Here is a 20,239-nt window from a genome sequence, read left to right on the forward strand (position 1 = left end):
GAACTCCAAAACTTGATTCACTTCACTTTCGAAAAAAATATCAAAATCACTATCATGATATTGCCACGTGATATGCGAAATGCAAAATAAAATTCTCTCTATATTCTGCGACACGTGCCCGTGCACAAATTATAATTAATATTATTATCACAAACCACCTGATGCAAGATATTCCATTCAACACAGTAGACAAGAGTCTATTGCCTGTATTCATTCAGTCAGACCTTGTACTTAAGGCTTCCTTAATAAATTTATCTTTAGATGCTCAGTAGCCAATGAAATAATTCGTAGAGTATCTGAAGATAAAAATTTAAGGAAGCTTTAAATATAAGGCCTGACTATGAATATGGACATAAGATCTCAATATTGTAAATGCCTCCAAATTGCACTTCTAACTTCAAAATTTACCTCTGCTAGCTGCGTCTATATTCATCCAATAGATAGCCTATCATTCAATAATTTTCTTGATATTACGTATTTATTTTAACGCTACAGTTACTTCCATTAACAAAAAACTTAATTCAAATGCGATAAAATAAATAACTTCTAATTGTTTTGACTATTGGTATTGTTTTGGCATTAACTACAATGATCTATTTATAACCAACTGTCATATATTCCATTTTATTTCAAAAGTTTTTCTCTTTTCACATTTTTAATGCAAATAAAAATTTTTAACTTTAAAAATATTCAAAAAATGCAAAAAAGTTTTTAAGTATATTAAAAATATAAAAAGAAAAGTTTATATATTTAGGTATGAAATCATACTACATTAACTACAATTTCGCTTTTAATTTAGTGAATAACTACCAGTAATAATCGCACAAGTAATGGCAACCACATTGCTATAAATATATATTTAAAATACCATAAATTTCAATTTATGTATATAATTTAGAAATAAAAATGGCAGCATTAACAATTAACTACAGTGATTTTGCGTTTCTATAAAGCAACTAACTGATAACTGTGAATCAAAATGATTGTATTAAATGATCTGCTAATTACTATATACACAAATAGTATCAATTACTGTAGGCATAAATACTATCAATTACATACATATAAATTATTGCTTATATTTGAGATATATAAATTCTACATACTTTAATTTATATAAGTATTTAATCTATCTATTATATAAAAACCTATGAAAATAATATTGTAGTCATGATAATTTCATGATGGAATTGTTATTTGTTTACTAGTAATATTGTTCAATGATACTACGATTGCACGAGTGTTTCTTGACAGAACTGTTGCACTAGGCCGGTATTTAAAGTCAATTCTTATATTTAAAACTGTCTTAAGTACAGTCTTAAGATGTCATAAGCCAATCACAGACTGATATTCATAATCGGTTCTTATGTTAAGATCATGCAAAATCATCTTAGTAATGTCTTAAGATGCTAATATAGCTCTGGATTAGCTTATGACATCTTAAGACTGTACTTAAGATGATCTTAAATACAAGAACGATATGAGCAATATGCATAGTTCTTGTTTTAAGACCATGTTTTAAATAATGTCTTAAGATGCTAATGATTCTCTGATAGATTCATAACATCTGAAGACCGTACTTAAGATGATTCTAAAATGTAAGAGCCAACTCTATGAGCCAACTTTATGAAATAAACTCTATGAAAACCAGTACAAAGCATATAGCATATATTAGCATATTATGAAATTACTTAAGACAGTCTAGGAGTAAAAACGAATTATAAATACCGATCTAAGGTATATTCAGAAACACTACTTGAGTGGCCCTATTATTTTATCCTTTTATCCTCACCAAATGTTAAATATTTATAAAATGATACAAGCACTTGAATGGTATTTCTAAACAAATCTCCAATGATATAATGTATTGTATCCATAGCAAAAAAAATTTACTAAATTTTATTAAATATTTATTTAAATACTACTAATGAAATATTTACTTTTACAATAAATAAATATATATTTAAAATAAAAAATTATACTTAAATTAAATAAATATGTGTTTACATTAATAGTAAATATTTCGTTAGTATTATTCAAACAATTTTTCAATAAAATTCAGTAAATCTGTTTCAGTGCAATGATACTACAATCGCACAAAATTCATTGGACGGAACTGTTGCACATTTATACTACTGATAGTTATATCATACAATACATTAATGAACATTATTCTATGATATTATATATTCAACAGTAAATTTTCCGTTAGGTGCAACAGGCGTACGTGATATTACTACGACTTAATTGTTCAACAAGTTACATTAAAAAAAAATCATATTTCGCTTCAAATCTCTCGGAAGAATAGAACATAAGGGATTTTCGCAATCTAAAATACCGTCGGAATCCTTACGGAATCATGCTTACTGAAATTATACGTTGATCACAATTCTTACAAAGCACAGCGTAACATCAAACGATCGACAAAACTCTGATCACAAGAATCCGTGTTAACGCGAATTAACCAATAACTTCTGGCGATAACCCGTTGGTTTGGTCGACATTCCCCAACATTCGCGATAGAAATTCGCGCACGTCGTGCATTCTCGACGGACGAAATTCGCGATTACTTATGCAACGATCCAGAATCGATACAACTTTGATCAAAGATGAAACTGTTATGGCGACCGTTCGGCCAATCTGCGCGCGCAATCTCGAAATTAAGAATACTTTGAAATATAAGTAACAATCGAACATGGTTCCTACGTGTTTCTTAGCAAACGGTGATCAACTGCATCTTATTCGATGTTTTCTACATAGATTCTGATTGATGACGTGAAAAATTACGTATATAATTTATAAGACATAAGAGAAGCGGGATATTTTGAAATGTCAAATTGGCGCGTGCAGTTCACTTCAATGATCACACTCACTCTAGACTGCTTTTTCATGCTAACACTTGACGCTCATTTTCAGCGTCAAAACAGATCACGTGATCAAAATTGATGCTTGGTATTTGTCAATTTTAATCACGTGACCCGTTTTGATGCTCGAATCGAGCGTCGAGCGTCGGTATGAAAATGCAGTCTAAGGCTTAGTCATTGGCTGCGTTTAGCAAAACGTTTATTTTGTAACTGGAAGTTTTCTTCGCGCTGATTGGGTCATGCTTTTAGATCAAGAGGAATGGTCCTATCTCAGCAGAGAATCATAAAACGGTTGCAAAGCTGTTGTGTTCTGCTGAATGCAGCCACTTCTAAAATCACGGTGCGACCAATCAAAACTTAGAGCATGTTAGTTCATGTAGTCATCAATAGATGTCTCTATCCGTTCGATAATGAACAACAAATGTATCTTTCTTCATAGCGTACGAGATTAGTTAAGCGTATTCTAACCTTAATTCGACATACAACATTATTATCAAAATTTACCTTTGTGCCATATAATTTGAAAGGACGGATTGAAGGTACATGAAAGTTTATTACTTAGGGAAGCAAAAAAAATATTAAATTAAATAATTATCAAGAAAATATTAAACTAAATAATTATCAAGAAAATATTAAACTAAATAATTATCAAGAAAATAATTATCTTCCGACAGTTCTAACTTTATATGATGATTTGATTGTTTATTTAAATTTTCCCATGGGAGACAGAATTGAAATGAATATGTTAAAGAATATAAACGACTCTCGTGAGCAACAATTAGAGAAACTGAAGAACTTTACTGATACAATTAACGAAGAAATTACCAATATCGTTGGAATGTTAGGTTGGACAATGGAGAGCATAATGGACGTGGTAAGTAACCTGGATATCTTTTTCTTGGCTATATTACTTTTAACTATTGCATTTATGTAGGACAAGGAATATTTCATATGTCCGTATGATCCATCCCACCGGTTAACAGAAGCCTCTCTCAATGATCATCTTGTCTCTTGTCAATGGAAAGCTGAAGGTTACGGAAAGCTAGATGTCCCATTATCAGAACCAACTCTACCAGAGGATTCACCATTCTGTATAAAGTTTGGTAAGAAACTTCTCTAGGATGAGAACTTTAAATCTATTAGAATTATATTAATTTCTTATACCTCCCTGAAATGTTTGTTGTAGATGAGCAACTGCAAGAACAAGTTCTCAGGAATGCCAAAGAACAAAATTCAGCGATGCAAACTGGTTAGTAAAATCATAGCGATTGTATGCATTTGTATTTTTTAAATGACAATGAAATTTTTTCCAGCAAGTTATGATTGTTATACTTGTGGCGCAGAATCAATATATCCTTTTACATATCCTTTATTTAATATTTTATAATCACAATATTGCAAAGACATTTGTAATCTAATAATTGTTCATATAATTTTTCTATTTAGTATAATTGAAAAATAACTGTACAACTGTTACTTCAAAATAGCAAGAAACTTTTATTGTTTTATCTTTTATGATTGTATTGTTACAACTATATGAAAAAAATAAATTCTTAACACTGATAATAGGTATGGGTGAGCGGTTAGTACCGCGTACATCTGATAGGATTGTCATAGATTTCACCAGCGATGAAAGAAAAGCACTATATGACTACGTCATCGCTAATACCGCAAAGCCAGACATTGGAGAAGACATTACAAATATTAATAATTTGTGAGTTTTTAAAATTTAAACTAATATTTATAATTAATATATGTGATGTCTATGCTAATGTGTAAATATATATGATGTACTCTTATATTAATTATTTATGGATATCGTAAATTGTTTTTCTAGGGAGCCACAAGAAAAAGAAGATAAAAAGTTATCATTTTTGGAATTGTTAATACAAGAGCGAAACTTGAAAAGGCGTCGAGTAAAGCATAAAGGCGTTCATACAAACAAAAGATCTTATATTGAAATTCTCAGAGAAGTGATTAATCAACAAATGGAAATATTTGTAGATTATGTCTCTGAACAAAGTAATTCTGGACATGTAACAGATGTTCGCAACACCGAAACAGATGATTTAAATTATGAACAAGATAGAACTGAACGCTTATACAAAGTATTTCATTCTTCCCGTAACAATGATGAATATAATTCTAGAGAAAAAAATGGTCATCACCACAAGAAAAAAAGAGAGCATTCAGAAGAAAGAAATTATCATCGATCAAGAGAACGAGATAGACAAAAAAGATATTCGGATGAAACAGACAGAAAGCACAAGCATGAACATAGAAATACAGAAATTTCATCGCATTCGAGAGAACAGAAGTCGCACAAAAAAGACAAATATCAAAGCAAAGACAAACACAAAAATAAATATCATGAAAAGAAACATAAATCTGGAGATCGCGATAAATCATCAGAGAGACATTCAAAGCATAGTGATCATAAACGTGCGCGAAAAGACAAAAATAAAGAATACTAGCTGTGAACTAATTATGAAAATCACGAGAAAAATGAAATTTATTTAATGATTCATGTATTCATAATCATAATTAATATGATACGAATCTTACACTATTAGAATTTGCTTTGTGAAATGTTGTATATATATATATTTTATTAGCTTGAATGAAACTCATTTTTTAACTTAAAAATTTTATTTATTCTATCATAGATTGTATTCGATTCTTGTGCAAATACAAGTGAAAATTTATATATAGATATATTAGAGTAAGGGACATAGGATAATAATTGGACTGAATAGAGTATATATTAATAGTTTAGTAATAGAGAAAACTCTCTATTTGGTTAAATCTATCCATTGACTTTTCTAGATTTTTGTCATGTAATTTGTTTGAATTATTTATAATGCTTGCATTTGTGATTTATTTTTGTTTTAATGACTGTTGTATCTTGAAATTTCTTTCGCTTAGGAAGTTTCTTTTGTTTCTAGATTTGTTCAAAGGTTCCTCTTTTAATTTATTAGTACTGACAGAGTTGCAGTTATGCAGTTAAGCAATTTGCAATTTTCGTACATCATAATATGATTTCTTTGACCAATCTCCACATAAAAATTCTGTAAGAAAAAGAATTTTATTATTGATTCAATTAATACAATGAATCAAATATAAGTATTAAAAATTTTATTTAATTTTTACAATATTTTTTATATTGTATTCAAAAATTGATATTATCTTAGGTATTATTGTAGGAAGTGACCGATTAGTAGAAAACGCTGTCATAGAATAGTGCATTATACTGTCGTAATCATATAGTAATCCATAATTAGTCACGATACTATTATTTAATAGCTCGAAGTTGAATTCATCTTCTGTAAGAATCATTTATTAATCCCCTTTTTTTAGTATTAATTTACATACTGTATTGATTACCCTTTCTCATATTATGTGTATCTGTTTTCCCATATTATGTTGATGTACTCGTCGCGATCTGGTCTCATATGTTCATGATATACACCTAAAGTATGTAATATTTCATATATTGAGTGTCCACTGTGTGAAAGCATTCCTTCACGTTTAAATTTAGAAAACTTGGCCCATAAACGTTACATCCTATATCAAAGTAACCCACATCATGACCTGTGATATTGACCCAACTACTTTTTGTTGAAAGTTCTGTATATCATCAATACGAACGAATTTAATGCATGTCTTCGATATTATCATTTGTAATGCAATCTCCAGCATAACGAATTTTAGCAGCTTCTTAACTACATCATTTTCGTAACATTTGTAGCGGTCCTATTATCCAAGGATTAATAAGCTACACTGAATATGCATTAACGTTCGTAACAAACCAACTATGCAATAAAAGCACCAATGTTAGAGAGAACAAGCCACGAAGACATTGAGCTTTCAGCTGCATCTTTCTCGAGCGAATTACAAGCGTGAACTGATGTTTTATCGTCAGCGTAAACTACAATAATTACATTAAAACTGACCCAGCGTGTATCGCAGTTGTATTAGAATTCTTTTCACAGATCCAATGGTGAATAACACGTTCGAGACATCTTTGTAAGTAGATTGAATTAGGGTACCGTTGTTTAAAAAAGAATAAATATAGCAATTGCCAGTGAGAAACCTAGATCGATTAGTCATATCGCTGGTGTAACTTTTATTGCAACAAGTTTTGTCTCTCATGGAATTAAATTTAAATAGTATTTTATATTGCGTATTAACATTATGAGAAATATCCTTGTAAAAGACAATCCTATATATACATCAGAAAGTAATATTTTTATCTTAAATTTTCATTTATTATTAAAATTATATTAATTGATGTTATCTTCGTCATATCATGGTAATTTAGTTTGTTTAGAAACAAGTACGTTTTATCGTAAGAAAAAATTATAAAAATTATGGTGTGTGTAAATTATATTCCATGACGATTCTATTTTTTATTCTCGTTAAATTAACACTGTACAGCATATAATTAATTTGTTACGCGGCGATAGGGATTGTGGGATGATTATAAAGAAGTGTCTTATTGGAAAATATTTTTTTACCATAAAATAAATCATATATAAGTATGAGGGATTTATAATATATATTATATTCGTGTATAATGTATTTTTAATTCAGTTTTCTTTATAAAAAGTTTCATTCTTTTTATCAAGCGACATAGCAATGCTGCTGATTACAATACGTTAAAGTCTCAAGAAGGCTCTACATTAACAGAGGAGAAAAATGGAATGCAAGTATTAAATAACTATAGTTTTCACATATTATCCTTCTCACATTCAATAATGTTTTTTGGTTGTAGGTATGGCATTGGATTTTAAAAAATTGAAAAACTTAGAGTATTGCATGAAAATATTACAAAAATCTATAAATAGAGGTTTAAATAACAAATTAGATGTAACATTATAAAATTGTATAAATGCACCAATTAAAAATATATAATCTGTAAGGAGCTACTTTTTAAAACTAGGATTTCTATAATTTTTCGAAATTATTGGAAGAAAAAAATTATCAACACTACTTCGTAATTATAAGAATCGACTGTGAATACCAGCTTATATTCTTTCAAAGATATAATTTTTTTATAATTTTTTTTATAATTTTAAAATTTTCTTTATAATAATTTAGTCATTTTTTAGACGACTTTGTGCTTTCTGGCTATATATGCATATTATCTTTTACAGTAGCAATTTTTAAATGTAGCAGGATTCGTTTCATATCAATTTTCAATTTAGCACGGATTCGCATCAATTTTTCAACACTACGACTTTATCAACAGTATCGATAATGTGATAGTAGTTCACATTGTTTTATAAAAATGATGTTGGTGCCGTTAGTGACGAAAGCTTTCAAGAGTCACCGTCCTGTGTCACTGTGTATCACAAGAAAGGCCTGAATGTTGGATGTGGCCGCTCTCAGGTTTCTCTTTTTTTATATATATATATACAGAAAATATTTTCAAGATACGAGCTACATTACATTTTATACTATTGCATTTTGCAAACTAAACAACTCGTTTTCGTTTCATTTTGTTCTCACCAATTCTCTTTGATTCTCACTTTCATTATATGCGTATAATATAATTAACGTTTCGGTCATTTATATTTGACACATGTCAATGTGTCGTGAAGTTTCCGTTTTATCGCATGCGCACATAATATCAAGATAAAAAGCGCATTTTTTGATATTTTTAGATTTGTTTCTGTGGCTAAACTAGTGTATACTTTTGGAACTTAAAGTAAGATAAATGTATGCTTGATATTTGGCCAAAGCGAGAAAGAAAGTTCTAATGCAGTACAGTTAACAGTATAGCATAAGAATAAAAAACAAACTTTTTTTTACATTATTACATCACAAAATGACGAAATATGAAAGTTCCAAAATGAAAAGGTATGAGATTTTGAAGCCCATTGGTGAGGGATCTTTTGGACAAGTGTATAAAGCTAGAAAGCGTGTAGATGGTGAATTTGTGGCTGTTAAAATGATAAGGAAGGTACATTGACTTGCTATATGAAACAAGTAAGATTTATAAATAACTTGTCCTGCTTCATGACTAATACCTTGATATATTTTGCAGTGTGGCAGATCACCTTCGGAACTCAAGAGTTTGCGTCAAGAGTGCGAGATTCAACGTTATCTGCAACATCCAAATATCGTGCAAATGTTAGATTCATTTGAAACAGAAAATGAAGTATGTCGAATCTGAAAAAAATTATGTTTATAAGTAAAATATATTTTAGAGAGTTTGTAAAATATCTGATTTAGATTGTGGTTGTAACAGAATATGTAGATAAAGTATTGAATGACATACTGGCCAAGGAAGTTAGATTGTCTGAGGAAAGAGCACAAGTAATAGCTTGTGATTTAGTATCTGCGCTTTATTATTTACATTCAAATCGAGTAATGCACAGGTTTGTATCTCTAATTACAGACAAAGAATAAGGCTTATAATATTGAATTATAATAATTGATATTATTAGAGATCTGAAACCACAAAATGTTCTGCTGGAAGCAAATGGTATAACTAAACTATGTGACTTTGGATTTGCTCGTAGTATGAGCACTGGTACTCATGTGCTTACTTCAATAAAAGGCACACCATTATACATGGCCCCAGAGCTTGTAGAAGAATACCCTTATGATCATAATGCTGATTTATGGTAAGTGTACATAAAGCCACATAAATATTTTAAATGTTTATTATTTATGATTTATGTAGAAAGTATAATTAATTAGTCTTATAATTAATTGTTTACTTTCAGGTCTTTAGGTTGTATAGTTTACGAATTGGTGGTAGGTTCTCCTCCATTTCAAACTTACTCGATTTTGCATTTGATTAAATTAATTAGGTTTGAAGAAATAAAGTGGCCAGATTTCATTTCTTCAATTTGCAAAAGCTTTTTACAGGTAAAAATATTTATTGTGGTATTTGTTGTATATATTATTGCATATATACATTTATCTATACATTTATCACATAGAGATATTTATTAATTTGCGAAAAGACATTGTGAATATCATACAATAGTTTGTTATTATAATTTTAAATAAGTCGTTACTATTTCAATTTTAGGGTTTACTTCAGAAAGATCCTTCTCAACGATTAACTTGGCCCGCTCTTCTCCAACATCCATTTGTCAAGGATCGAATTGTAATAGTAGATGGCACCGTACCTACTCCATTCACAAATCCGCTATCTGCGAGTCAGGCAAGAGCAAAGCAGCAACAATTACAAAGTTTAGCGATGCGTGCTGCAAATCAATCCAAGTATAGTGTTAATTTTAATTATTCTTTGAAAGGGATACTCTACTATAATACACATAGATATTAATTTTTTTTGCGGAATTTTTTATGAAGAACCTATAAAATTCATTGATATCAGGTTTTTCTCTAAACAATATGTAAGAATTTTTTATATAAGAAGTGAAAATTATCATCAGACTACTTTAAAATGATCGATGAAAAAAAAACCTTTGCTCATGGCATCCGTGATTGAACCAGTTGTGCTCGGCTGAAACAAAAAATTCAAAATGATTGTTAATTAATATGTCTTTTTATCTATAATAAGTACCAGAATGAAAGAAAAATATTGAAAACTAAAAAAACGACGTCACTTTAAAAATTAAGTTTCGATATGAAATTTTACAAATTTTTTATATCTTTGAAAGGTTGTAAAAAGTAAAAATAAAAGAAAAAAACGATATTTTAATGTAATCATGGTAATGTAATCAGAGACGATAGCAATACAGGCGTTGAAAATAACAAGTTCATTCTCATGGGCTCACTTAGTCAAATCGATTTTGAGATATCATGGAAGCCAGTTTGAAAAATACAATATTGAGAAAAATTTGCACGTGTTCAGAATTTTGCATGCAGTTTACACTGAGAAAATTTTCACTCACTATTAATCAATTAATCCAGGATCATAGACGGGACTCTCTTCTTGCTCAAACTATTATTTCCTTCCTATGATTGACTCTTGCTTAGCGAACTCATTCGAGCGTCGCTCCGAATAGCTGCTACGAATATCGTTTTGTGAATGGACGTATATCTTTGCTTGCTGTCTAATAATTGCTTCCATAATACTCATTAGGAGAGTAGCAAAAGGCCTTTATTAAATATTATTACTACTAAGAAAGTGGTAAATTCTACAAGTTTTGGTCTTAAATGAATATGCTTTGGAACAAAGTCCAGATTGATGAATTTAAAGATTTATTATTATTCTGCTTCTAAATATCTTAAGGTCAAGATTCTTTATATTTTGAAAGATCCTATTCTTTCTAAAATAACGTCACACGAATCTTTGTCGAAATATATCTACTGAGACTATTGTGCGTCGTTTTTCCCACTCGTTAATCTATCCCTTCCTGCCGCAGTAACTTTGTAAGTTTTGTTGAGTAAATCCTTTTGCACACATTTTTTATAACATATACTTGCAAAAAATGCAAAAAGAATATTCGATTTATCCGTTACAATAGAATGCCACCTTAATGTACACACACACACACACACACACACACACACACACACACACACACACACACACACACACACACACACACACACACACACAAACTAACTAACATTTTTCATGTAGAGTTGTGAAGAAAGCAATGAAAAAATTACAAGAGCAAGAGAGAAGACATTATGAGTATCGACAACGAACATGTATTTCACAACCGGGTTATCTGATGCCTCCTGCTTATTGTCATCATATGATAAATCACTGTCAAGCATTGCGTCGCAGTGAACCAAGTGGCACTGATTCCAGCGCTAGTATTGATGTACTCTTAGGAAATCTCAGTCTTAGGGCGTCTCTGAAAAGTGATCTTTTAGCTGCAGATCACGCTTTATGTCAGAGTGACTATTCACATAATGTAGACATGCAGCACAATTTTTCAATACAAGATGATTACTCAAAACCTGTTCAAACACAAATGGATTATAATTATTCTGTACGACAGTTGAATAAGGAAACGTATCACTCCAATGCTCAAGGTGATGGAATCAATGTAGGTCAACAAATCGAAAAATCTTCACACATAGATCAAATTGTACATGGCGATGGTGATTGCAAAAGCTGCTTGAGCATTGATTATGAACAAGAATTTGGTGAGAGAAAATTGACTGAAAAACACACGAGATTGCCAGATTGGGACCCAAGGGCAGTAGAAAGACCAATTGAAAACGAAGAATGGATTGCATTTTTACAAAGATCAATGGAAGAAGTTATGGAGGGTGAGATTGACTCATTATTGCAACAAAATTGCGTCTCGGTGTTCGTTTCTCCTTTAAGAAATCCAGCGGCTGGTTGTAGAGTTGTCGAATATGTAACTTGTTTATTATCATTGCCGTTTACCGTGTCAGTTAGTAAAGAGAATCTCAAGAAGATTGAACAAGTTTATTTAGATGTGAGAGTAGTACCAAATCTCGTTTATGCCATAAAACTATTAATGTCGGAACGGTCCGATAATGAATTGAATGCGACAAATACAGTGATCATGGGAACGAGGTCAGCATCTTCTTTATCCGCCGATGAACTTCAAGCACTCGAATGTGCGATACTAATTCTTTGTAGATTGGTTTATATCGAGAATCAATTTCTCATGCAATTTTGCGACGCTATTTACATCGTGAGTGGAATGCCACTTTTACAGCAATTATTAACTTTAGAAAAAAGAAAAGCAAGAGTCGTTGCAGATCTTGTTGCTATTTTAAATAACGTTCTACGATCTCAACCTGAAAATGCCGAGCTTGTGGAACAAGTTGTGCTGCGTACAAAAACACCCGGTGAGTAAATTATTTTGTGAACTATGTTACGTCATAATTTTTATTACGAATTTACATTGAAGTTTCTTGAAGGAGCTTCGGTGGAGCAGCTCAACAAGCTTCTCAATCATCGACAAACTGTTTTACGAGCAAGAACGTGTACTATGATCAGATTGCTGGGTAGATTTTGCTGTAGAGCGTTACAACAGACTTGGAACAAGTCATTAAGAGATGCCATGGAAGGCTTAATCGAGGATGAAGATGAACACGTCCGTCATGTAAGTCAACCACAAATACAGTATATATTTTTACGCAATATTTTGTATAATGCGTAATAAATATTATTTATATATTTTTAGGCAGCGGAGGAAGCTGTAAATGAATTGAAACAATTAACGTATTATAATTAGAAAAAACCTTGTCGATTTAGTGCCTTAAGATGGAATAAGCAGATTGTTAGGGACCAATTTTGCTATTGTTGTTTGATAAAAATCTTATAATGCCGCAAAATTAAATACTTTATTTTTTAACAGACTGATAATTACATTTAATTGTATTTAAGAAATAAAATATGTGTGATATTTTTATAAATTCATTGATAAAATAATAAATGTATTTTAATCTAAAAATATGAAAATGTATTTTATATATATATATATGCATATATATCCATACTTTATTATACTAGAATCCGATTATTTAAAAATATGAATTTAATCAAATAGCCATTCTATAGAAATCTCTTCAGAAGATTCGGAAGAATGGCTACTGTTTCGACCGTCACATTGTTCTTTATACATTGCTTGCACTTTGGCCACATCCTTTTTACTGAGTCCGTCTCGCTGACCAAGTTGCACCTTTTCTTTCTATGAAAAAGCATAAACATAAACGTTGAGAGCAAACTGAAATCAATAGGAATATTGCGAGTGCCACACGATTATTACCTTCGGCGTAATAGTAGGTTCTCCATTCTTGGAGAATGCGTGGGAGCTGTAGTGCATGATACTCTTGTAATCATAGCCGATACCATAATCGGTGACAGTGCGATTGTCATATTTGTTGAAGTTATGCTCTTTACCTGCAAAAGTTCATTAAAATTTTATTTATGCGTTATAAGAGTCATGCGTTATACAATCCATCCTAAGAATATCTCAGTTGACACCGTTTTGACTCTGATATGAAGTGTTCAAGTATTGTTCAATAAATAGTTTCAAAGACCATTTTAAACATGAAAAATTATCGAAGTTATTAAGAAATATATGATCTTATAATTGAAGAAATAAGAAATCAATATAAATTGATTACAATACAAACACATTGTCAACATTATTAATTGTGCGTACCCAATTTGATGTTCTCCCAATGTATGGTGACCCACTCGTCTCGATTCGCGGCGCTCTGCTGATGGTAAAAGCCTAAGGCATGCATGAGCTCGTGCACGACAACACCATGATGAATGCATCCTGGATTCTGTAGATTCAATACTTGTCCGTGACCGTGACGACCCACCAGGGACCAGCATCCTGAATCTTTCGCTTGTATTGTCACGTAATCGTCATCAGTATCTTTGTAAGGTCGAAAACGCAAGCAAGTTCTTTCATGATACTCCTGCATGGCTTCTTTTATCAATTTAATTTGATCGCGATCTATAAATGTTAATGAATTTTTAGAAACTATTAAATTTTCTGAATCAAAACTAAATTTTTAAGAGTATAACAAGTCATTAATGATACACACACATAACAACACAAATAACATAGTAACATTAATCTGAGTTTAAACGAATTTCTTTGACTCTTTTTAGTTCTACTTTTGAAAAGAGATAACGATGCAAATAATCTAAGGTAAAAATTAATTAACGTTAGCAAAATCGCTCGTGAATCTAAATGTAATGGATGATATAATATTAATTAGAAATATTTAAAGCAATATTATTTTGTTATCGCAATTATACAGAGAAAGACGAAGAATTACCAAAATCATCTTCTTGTATAAAATAAGGCACGACACCGCCGGGCCATCGTGCTGTAGCGTCTAAAAGACCATTTTTCCATGGACTATCCATTGGACTATCTGGATGAATCATTATATCACCTTCATATAAACCGCTCAATTCCCAAACATTTTGTATATTATTCGGACTCCAAGATTTTATGTTATTAGCTGGAAGAGAAAAAATATAAAATAAGATTTAACGAAGCGCTTTTCAATCATTATGCTTATTAAAAATAAAACGGTCTCAAATAAAATCAATTTTTATTTCAAATCTTGAATAGCTGCGAATCTGTCAAATTAATTACCAATTTTCTCATGATTGTGATCATGATCGAAAACTCCATTGAATCGTGGGTCAGGCGGTATAGAATGGCCATGGGATCCACGATGACTTTTGGCTGGTAGTCCCGAACTGACGCTGATTACTGCGAACAATAAGATTATTCGTATTGGAGCCATTGCCTGCTTTTGTCTTGAATTAGAATACTGAAAGTCTGACACAACAAGGTGCCGTTTCTTTATTTATATACGAAATTCTTATCCACCACGCTCATACTTGCGGAATTTTTTAGATATGCAAATACAAAATAAAGTTTATCTCGGGGGATTTGTGAAGTAAAAAGCGTGCAATTACGGATGAGGATGTTTTATCTCGGCTTTTCTTTAATTTGATTTCTTTATTATAATATTAGTGTAGTTAGTTTTGATGTCTGATCAGCGACATTAATAATCATCGTCATATTTTGTTACTTGTTACTTTAAGAATTATTTAGGTCGAAAATACAAATTATAATCACGAACATAGTCTGAATATAAATTGCGCAGCTTATCTTCCCACTGACTGTTGCGACCTAATAGTATCAGAAAATGGGTCTCAAGCTCCGGTAGAATTATCACATGTTATTATGGTGTACATTGAGACAATATATTTACATAAAGGAAGGAAGCTACTTAGATACACAAAATAGATACAAAGTAAGTCTTACCACCAAGTCCAGTACAATTAAGTCTTGCCAAATTATTTCGATATATACGGAAGAAATTTAAAATACCTTTTTTTGTATGTGCATACACACACACACACACACACACACACACACACATATGTATATATATATGTATGTATGTATATATTTTAATTTTTGTTTACACATTCTTTAATTAAATAATTTAATGATTAAACTTTGATTTAAAAATTTTTTTAAAGAATAAACTTAAGAATAGATAATAAACTTTTATTTCCAAGAAGTTTGATTAACATAACTTTTCAATCTCTTATTAATGATTAAATTTCTTAAACATATAATTAAATATATATTTAATTTATAGTTAAAAATATTAAATATATTCAAGAATTTGATAGCTTAATATTTCAAGAGAAAACATTACTGTATGTTGATTTAATAAATACACATTATAAGCAATGTACGTGTATTATTCTGTAATAAGTTGAATATTAGATAAAACTATTAATAAATCATCTCTATTCTTTTACAATAATTTATAAAGAAAAAAAATATCTGCAAGAGTATGTAGAAAAGCAAATACTTATTTTCAATTATGTTTTACATCCAAAAATCTTCAGTTATAATTTTAATTCTTTGTTCTTTACATAATGCATCCGTTATAAAATATAAACATAAAATATCTCCATTTTCGATCAGTTATATGAAAAAATATGGCATGATTTTTCTTCTTTAATTCGCTTGGCAGATTTATCACCGTTCTGAAAACGAACAACACGGTAGATTCTACAAAGTAATGTCGAGAAGAAGGCGCCTGATCGAATCTCCGGCCCCAAGGCGACGACGATCTATGGATGTGGGTCAAAATGATTCGGTAGCCTGCCGCGTAATTCAGTACATCGGTATATTATCTCCGAATCATTCCGTGCCTTTCCCTCCGGACACCTCCGTCTTCACCGTGTATCCGAGGCCCGTCTGCAGTCTCCGTCTTCACTCGGGCCCGGGCACATTCGAGGCGAGAAAAAAAGGCGTGCAATTATAACAGCACGAAATTAACGATAGTGGCCGCACTTTGTGGCCGCACGCGTTAATGGCGAAAACGGCAAAAATTAGTAATAATAATGATACATAGATGTACATTGCTAATAACAGCTGATATATTATGAATTAAAAACAGAGAATACGGGAATTACAACATTATTTTAACGTGAAAAGAAACAATACTCAAAATGGTGCTAATCATTTGTAGATAATTATGCGAAAATAAATATTCGAAAATGTAAATTGACAAGAACAAATGTAAATTTGTATGAATCAATGATATCTGTAAATAGTTTTGATTCAGATCAATCGTTAGCGTTAATTAAAAAAATTACTTTATGTTTGAAGAAGGATACTGTCAAAATAATATCAATTTTCTTTATCAATTTTTGAACTATAATAATATTTATTATAGTATACATTTATACTACATGCTGTACATTTAATTCAAGGAATTTACCTGATTTTTATTTAACAATACGATGTTGAATACTATTAAAGTAGATAATTTAGAATTGGAAACAAAGCTGAATACGAGGTACAGATATCTATTAAATCTCTTATTTCTAATTTTCACACAATTCTGAATTTTTTCAACATTTCAATATTATTTAATATAACTTGTTTATACATTGACAAATTTACTAGTTACCATCTTCTAACAAAATTCATGTAGATTTTATTTATCTTCACTTAAGAAAATAAACAAGAAATGATGCTAAATATCTACAAAAGAACTACAGTAACCGAAAATTTCAAATGAAATATTGAGAAAAAGTATACGAAATTTTTATTTAAATACTACAATATTAACTAAATATTTATTTACAGTAAATAAATATTTACTCAATAAGAAAATGATAGTTAAATCAAAGTAATGTTTCTCGTAACATATATATATATATATATTAGGTGTTGGAATTAATTCGTAGCGTTTTACAAGTGATGGGAAGTACTTTCATTAATGTATTTTTTAATGCTCATGTGAAATAAATAACATTCTTTCATTAAAAACGCTACGAATTAATTCCAACACCTAATATATATATATATCTTCATTTTTAGTTTAGTGTTATTTATAATAAATAAATAAATTATTAAAATTTAATACATTTTTTCAATGTACTTGGGCTCGTACATTTCTAAAGCGAACGCCGTTTTTACGTCTTTTCTTTCCACACACATTCTACGGGTCCGAGACTCGTCTTTAGACAAAATTGTCGCGTGATTCGCGAGCGTCTGCAGAATCGACTCGCGAACCGGTCTAGACGTTCATTAGATAAAAGCTCCGTTTTAATATGCGGATATACAAAATGCCATGTATGCAGAGTCGTACCCGAAAATCTCGCAGGTAGAAAATCGAAGACAAGGCCAATGACCGAAGCGTTCCAGATTCGAGCTCCTCCGTAGCCCAAATTCTAACCGGACTTTTTGAAACCGCAAGAACAGAATGACTTTCATGGTTGTTATGGGAAACTCTCATTCTATGATCGATTATTTCGGTCCCCGGTTTCTTTTCAACTTGTTTTTCTAAATCATTCTTTTTTGGAAATGTCTATTGGGTATATATATCTCATATTCTATTTCCGGAGGTTGTTTTCTTAGTTTGACCAGAAAATTGTTTTCTACAAAAACCTAATCTTTTACAGAAAAGTAGAAAGAAAAATGTGTAGATAATGTGAAGAGAAAAAAATTTGTACATCTGAGAAAAATTTCGGGTTAAAAATGAAGTCAAGTAGCACAGCAGCGTCTACATATTTATTTAGCGCTTTGTTAACGCTTTGTATAAGGCACTGTGTGGCACTATTTGAAAGACGAAACTAGAAGATTCTATTAATTCTTAATTAGATCTCAATTAGATCATATCAAAATTCTAATCTCAACTAGAATTATAGTAGATTAAACAGAAAATTCTAACTTGTCCAAAAAATTCTGATTTTCAATTAGAATTCCAATTAATATAATCAGACTCTTTCCAACACGACAACCATGTGCGACCGTAGCACCGAATTCTACCTGCTTCATGAGCTTCTAATCTCTTTTTTTGATATTGATTTTGAAGACGTCCTAATTTACAATTTGGTAAAAATAAAACGTACAAGAATCCTTAAAATATAAAATGTGTGTCTTTTACAGAAAAAAATTTTTTAAATATCGCATTTTTCCGATTTTTTTAAAACGAGTATCTTCTTGATGACATTCGATGTATTTACGTTTAGCAGTCAGATTTCTTTTATATTTAAAAGAAAAAAATTTTTTTTTATACATTAATTACACGTAATATATTACAATATATTTTAAAATTAAAATAACTTATTTCTTTAAGAATCATTTATTTTTCTTTCGCAGTTTGCCAAATAAAATTTCAATGGTAATGGAAGATAAAAGATAAAATATTAAAATTTTGTTTCCTTTATATAATAGATAATTATATAATAGATAGGTATTTATTTCCTTATTAAGATTCATTTCAAATTTCAAAATATCTAAAGATTCCTCTATTAATAAACATTTCATATTTTCGATGATTACTGAAATTCATCATACTTACGTCAATATTATAGATCTATTTTCCGTCGAATGCTGCGAAACGAGAGCGGAGGTGTATAACCACGAAAGAATCATGAGAAAACAAAGATCGAAATATTCGCACAGATAACAACGCAAATGAGTGTATTGGCTCAAGGATACTACGCAGCACGTCATCATTGTCGTACTATCGTCGGAATCATTATACAGGGTGAATTTAGTGTGGCGTATGCAGCACGTGACTTGTCTAACGAGCGCGATTAGGCCAGGCGAATGCCTGGTGGCGCAAGAAACTTGAAAAATTTCTAACGTTCATCGGTCGCATTAATAGTTCTTTGCTCCCAACGCGCGAGTCAAGCCAGACGATAGTCATTTAACGATCGTTCGCTGCGCGCGAAATCTCTCGCGAATGCACGTGCTATTCCACGTGGTCGCAGGTCAATGAACCGCGGTCTCTCTTTCCCGACGTGGGAGCATTCCGTGCTTTTACCCCATGCCATTTCTAATATGCTCGAGAATGTAAATGCGCGACACGAGACATAGTTTTCTGCAGAGATGAGCGCAACGACGCTAACGAATAAGGACTCCTTGAAAATCGCACGTCAAACATTGCGAATAAACTGCACTGAAGAAGAGTTTGCGTTAATTGAAATTCTGGTTGAAAATAGATAAATCAAAATTTGTCTGTTGAATCTATTATATATGATTCTACTTGAGATAATCAAAATTCTAATTGATATGATCAGAATTTTCTAATTCGTCCACTTTCAATTACAAATTTTTCTCAGTGTGTAATTAATTGATCAGGAAGTTTTGGGGCAATTTTACTTTTATCTATACCTCGATTGAAAGCATTTGAAAGTAATTCTTCAAAAAAACAGGAGTGACTGATATGCATAGTCATATTCTTATATTTAAGTAAGTTTAGTAAGAAAAATATCTTACAGCCTTAAGATATCATAATGAACAGATTTATATCTTAAGACATTATATTTAAAATGGTCTTGAAATAAATTAAAGAAAGTTAGGGGAAATAGGAGGTTGTCGCGGGATAATTAATGCGCAATAATAATGAACTTTAATAATCGAATTGATTCTAAGGAT

General features: G+C 30.8%; 3 protein-coding genes and 1 pseudogene across 8 annotated transcripts; 2 read left to right on the forward strand and 2 right to left on the reverse strand.

Moving 5' to 3' along the window:
• The first annotated feature begins 3,271 nt into the window (after positions 1-3,271).
• LOC105153645 (U11/U12 small nuclear ribonucleoprotein 48 kDa protein) lies at positions 3,272-5,510 on the forward strand. 3 transcript variants are annotated; one of them, XM_087406286.1, is made up of 6 exons: positions 3,272-3,403; positions 3,539-3,738; positions 3,799-3,967; positions 4,051-4,113; positions 4,434-4,578; positions 4,702-5,510. In XM_087406286.1, exons 2-6 carry the CDS (start codon positions 3,583-3,585, stop codon positions 5,336-5,338), a joined length of 1,170 nt encoding a protein of 389 aa, XP_087262412.1. In that variant the 5' UTR covers positions 3,272-3,403; positions 3,539-3,582; the 3' UTR covers positions 5,339-5,510. The 3 variants fall into 3 exon arrangements, with proteins under 3 accessions (XP_087262412.1, XP_087262411.1, XP_087262414.1); XM_087406288.1 differs by having other exon boundaries at positions 3,280-3,403; positions 3,594-3,738; XM_087406285.1 differs by having other exon boundaries at positions 3,277-3,738.
• LOC147909806 (zinc metalloproteinase dpy-31-like) lies at positions 5,175-6,663 on the reverse strand (annotated as a pseudogene).
• A 1,424-nt stretch (positions 6,664-8,087) lies between these two features.
• Positions 8,088-13,242, forward strand: fu (STKc_STK36 domain-containing protein fused). 4 transcript variants are annotated; one of them, XM_011068576.2, is made up of 10 exons: positions 8,111-8,255; positions 8,531-8,829; positions 8,914-9,027; positions 9,102-9,247; positions 9,317-9,496; positions 9,599-9,743; positions 9,910-10,103; positions 11,434-12,626; positions 12,699-12,883; positions 12,965-13,242. In XM_011068576.2, exons 2-10 carry the CDS (start codon positions 8,695-8,697, stop codon positions 13,013-13,015), a joined length of 2,343 nt encoding a protein of 780 aa, XP_011066878.2. In that variant the 5' UTR covers positions 8,111-8,255; positions 8,531-8,694; the 3' UTR covers positions 13,016-13,242. The 4 variants fall into 4 exon arrangements, with proteins under 4 accessions (XP_087262409.1, XP_011066878.2, XP_087262408.1 ...); XM_087406283.1 differs by lacking the exon at positions 12,965-13,242 and having other exon boundaries at positions 8,088-8,255; positions 12,689-12,820; XM_087406282.1 differs by lacking the exon at positions 8,111-8,255 and having other exon boundaries at positions 8,263-8,829.
• LOC105153646 (seminal metalloprotease 1) lies at positions 13,100-17,429 on the reverse strand. Its single transcript, XM_011068613.2, has 5 exons — positions 14,906-17,429; positions 14,580-14,768; positions 13,949-14,251; positions 13,550-13,683; positions 13,100-13,471 (listed from the first exon to the last, which is right to left on the reverse strand). The coding sequence occupies exons 1-5, from the start codon at positions 15,057-15,059 to the stop codon at positions 13,319-13,321; spliced, it is 933 nt and encodes a 310-aa protein (XP_011066915.1). The 5' UTR covers positions 15,060-17,429; the 3' UTR covers positions 13,100-13,318.
• Positions 17,430-20,239: the final 2,810 nt, after the last annotated feature.

Source organism: Acromyrmex echinatior, chromosome 5, assembly GCF_024713525.1.
Source record: "Acromyrmex echinatior isolate Ae372 chromosome 5, ASM2471352v2, whole genome shotgun sequence".
In the NCBI taxonomy this organism is placed as follows: Eukaryota; Metazoa; Arthropoda; class Insecta; order Hymenoptera; family Formicidae; genus Acromyrmex; species Acromyrmex echinatior.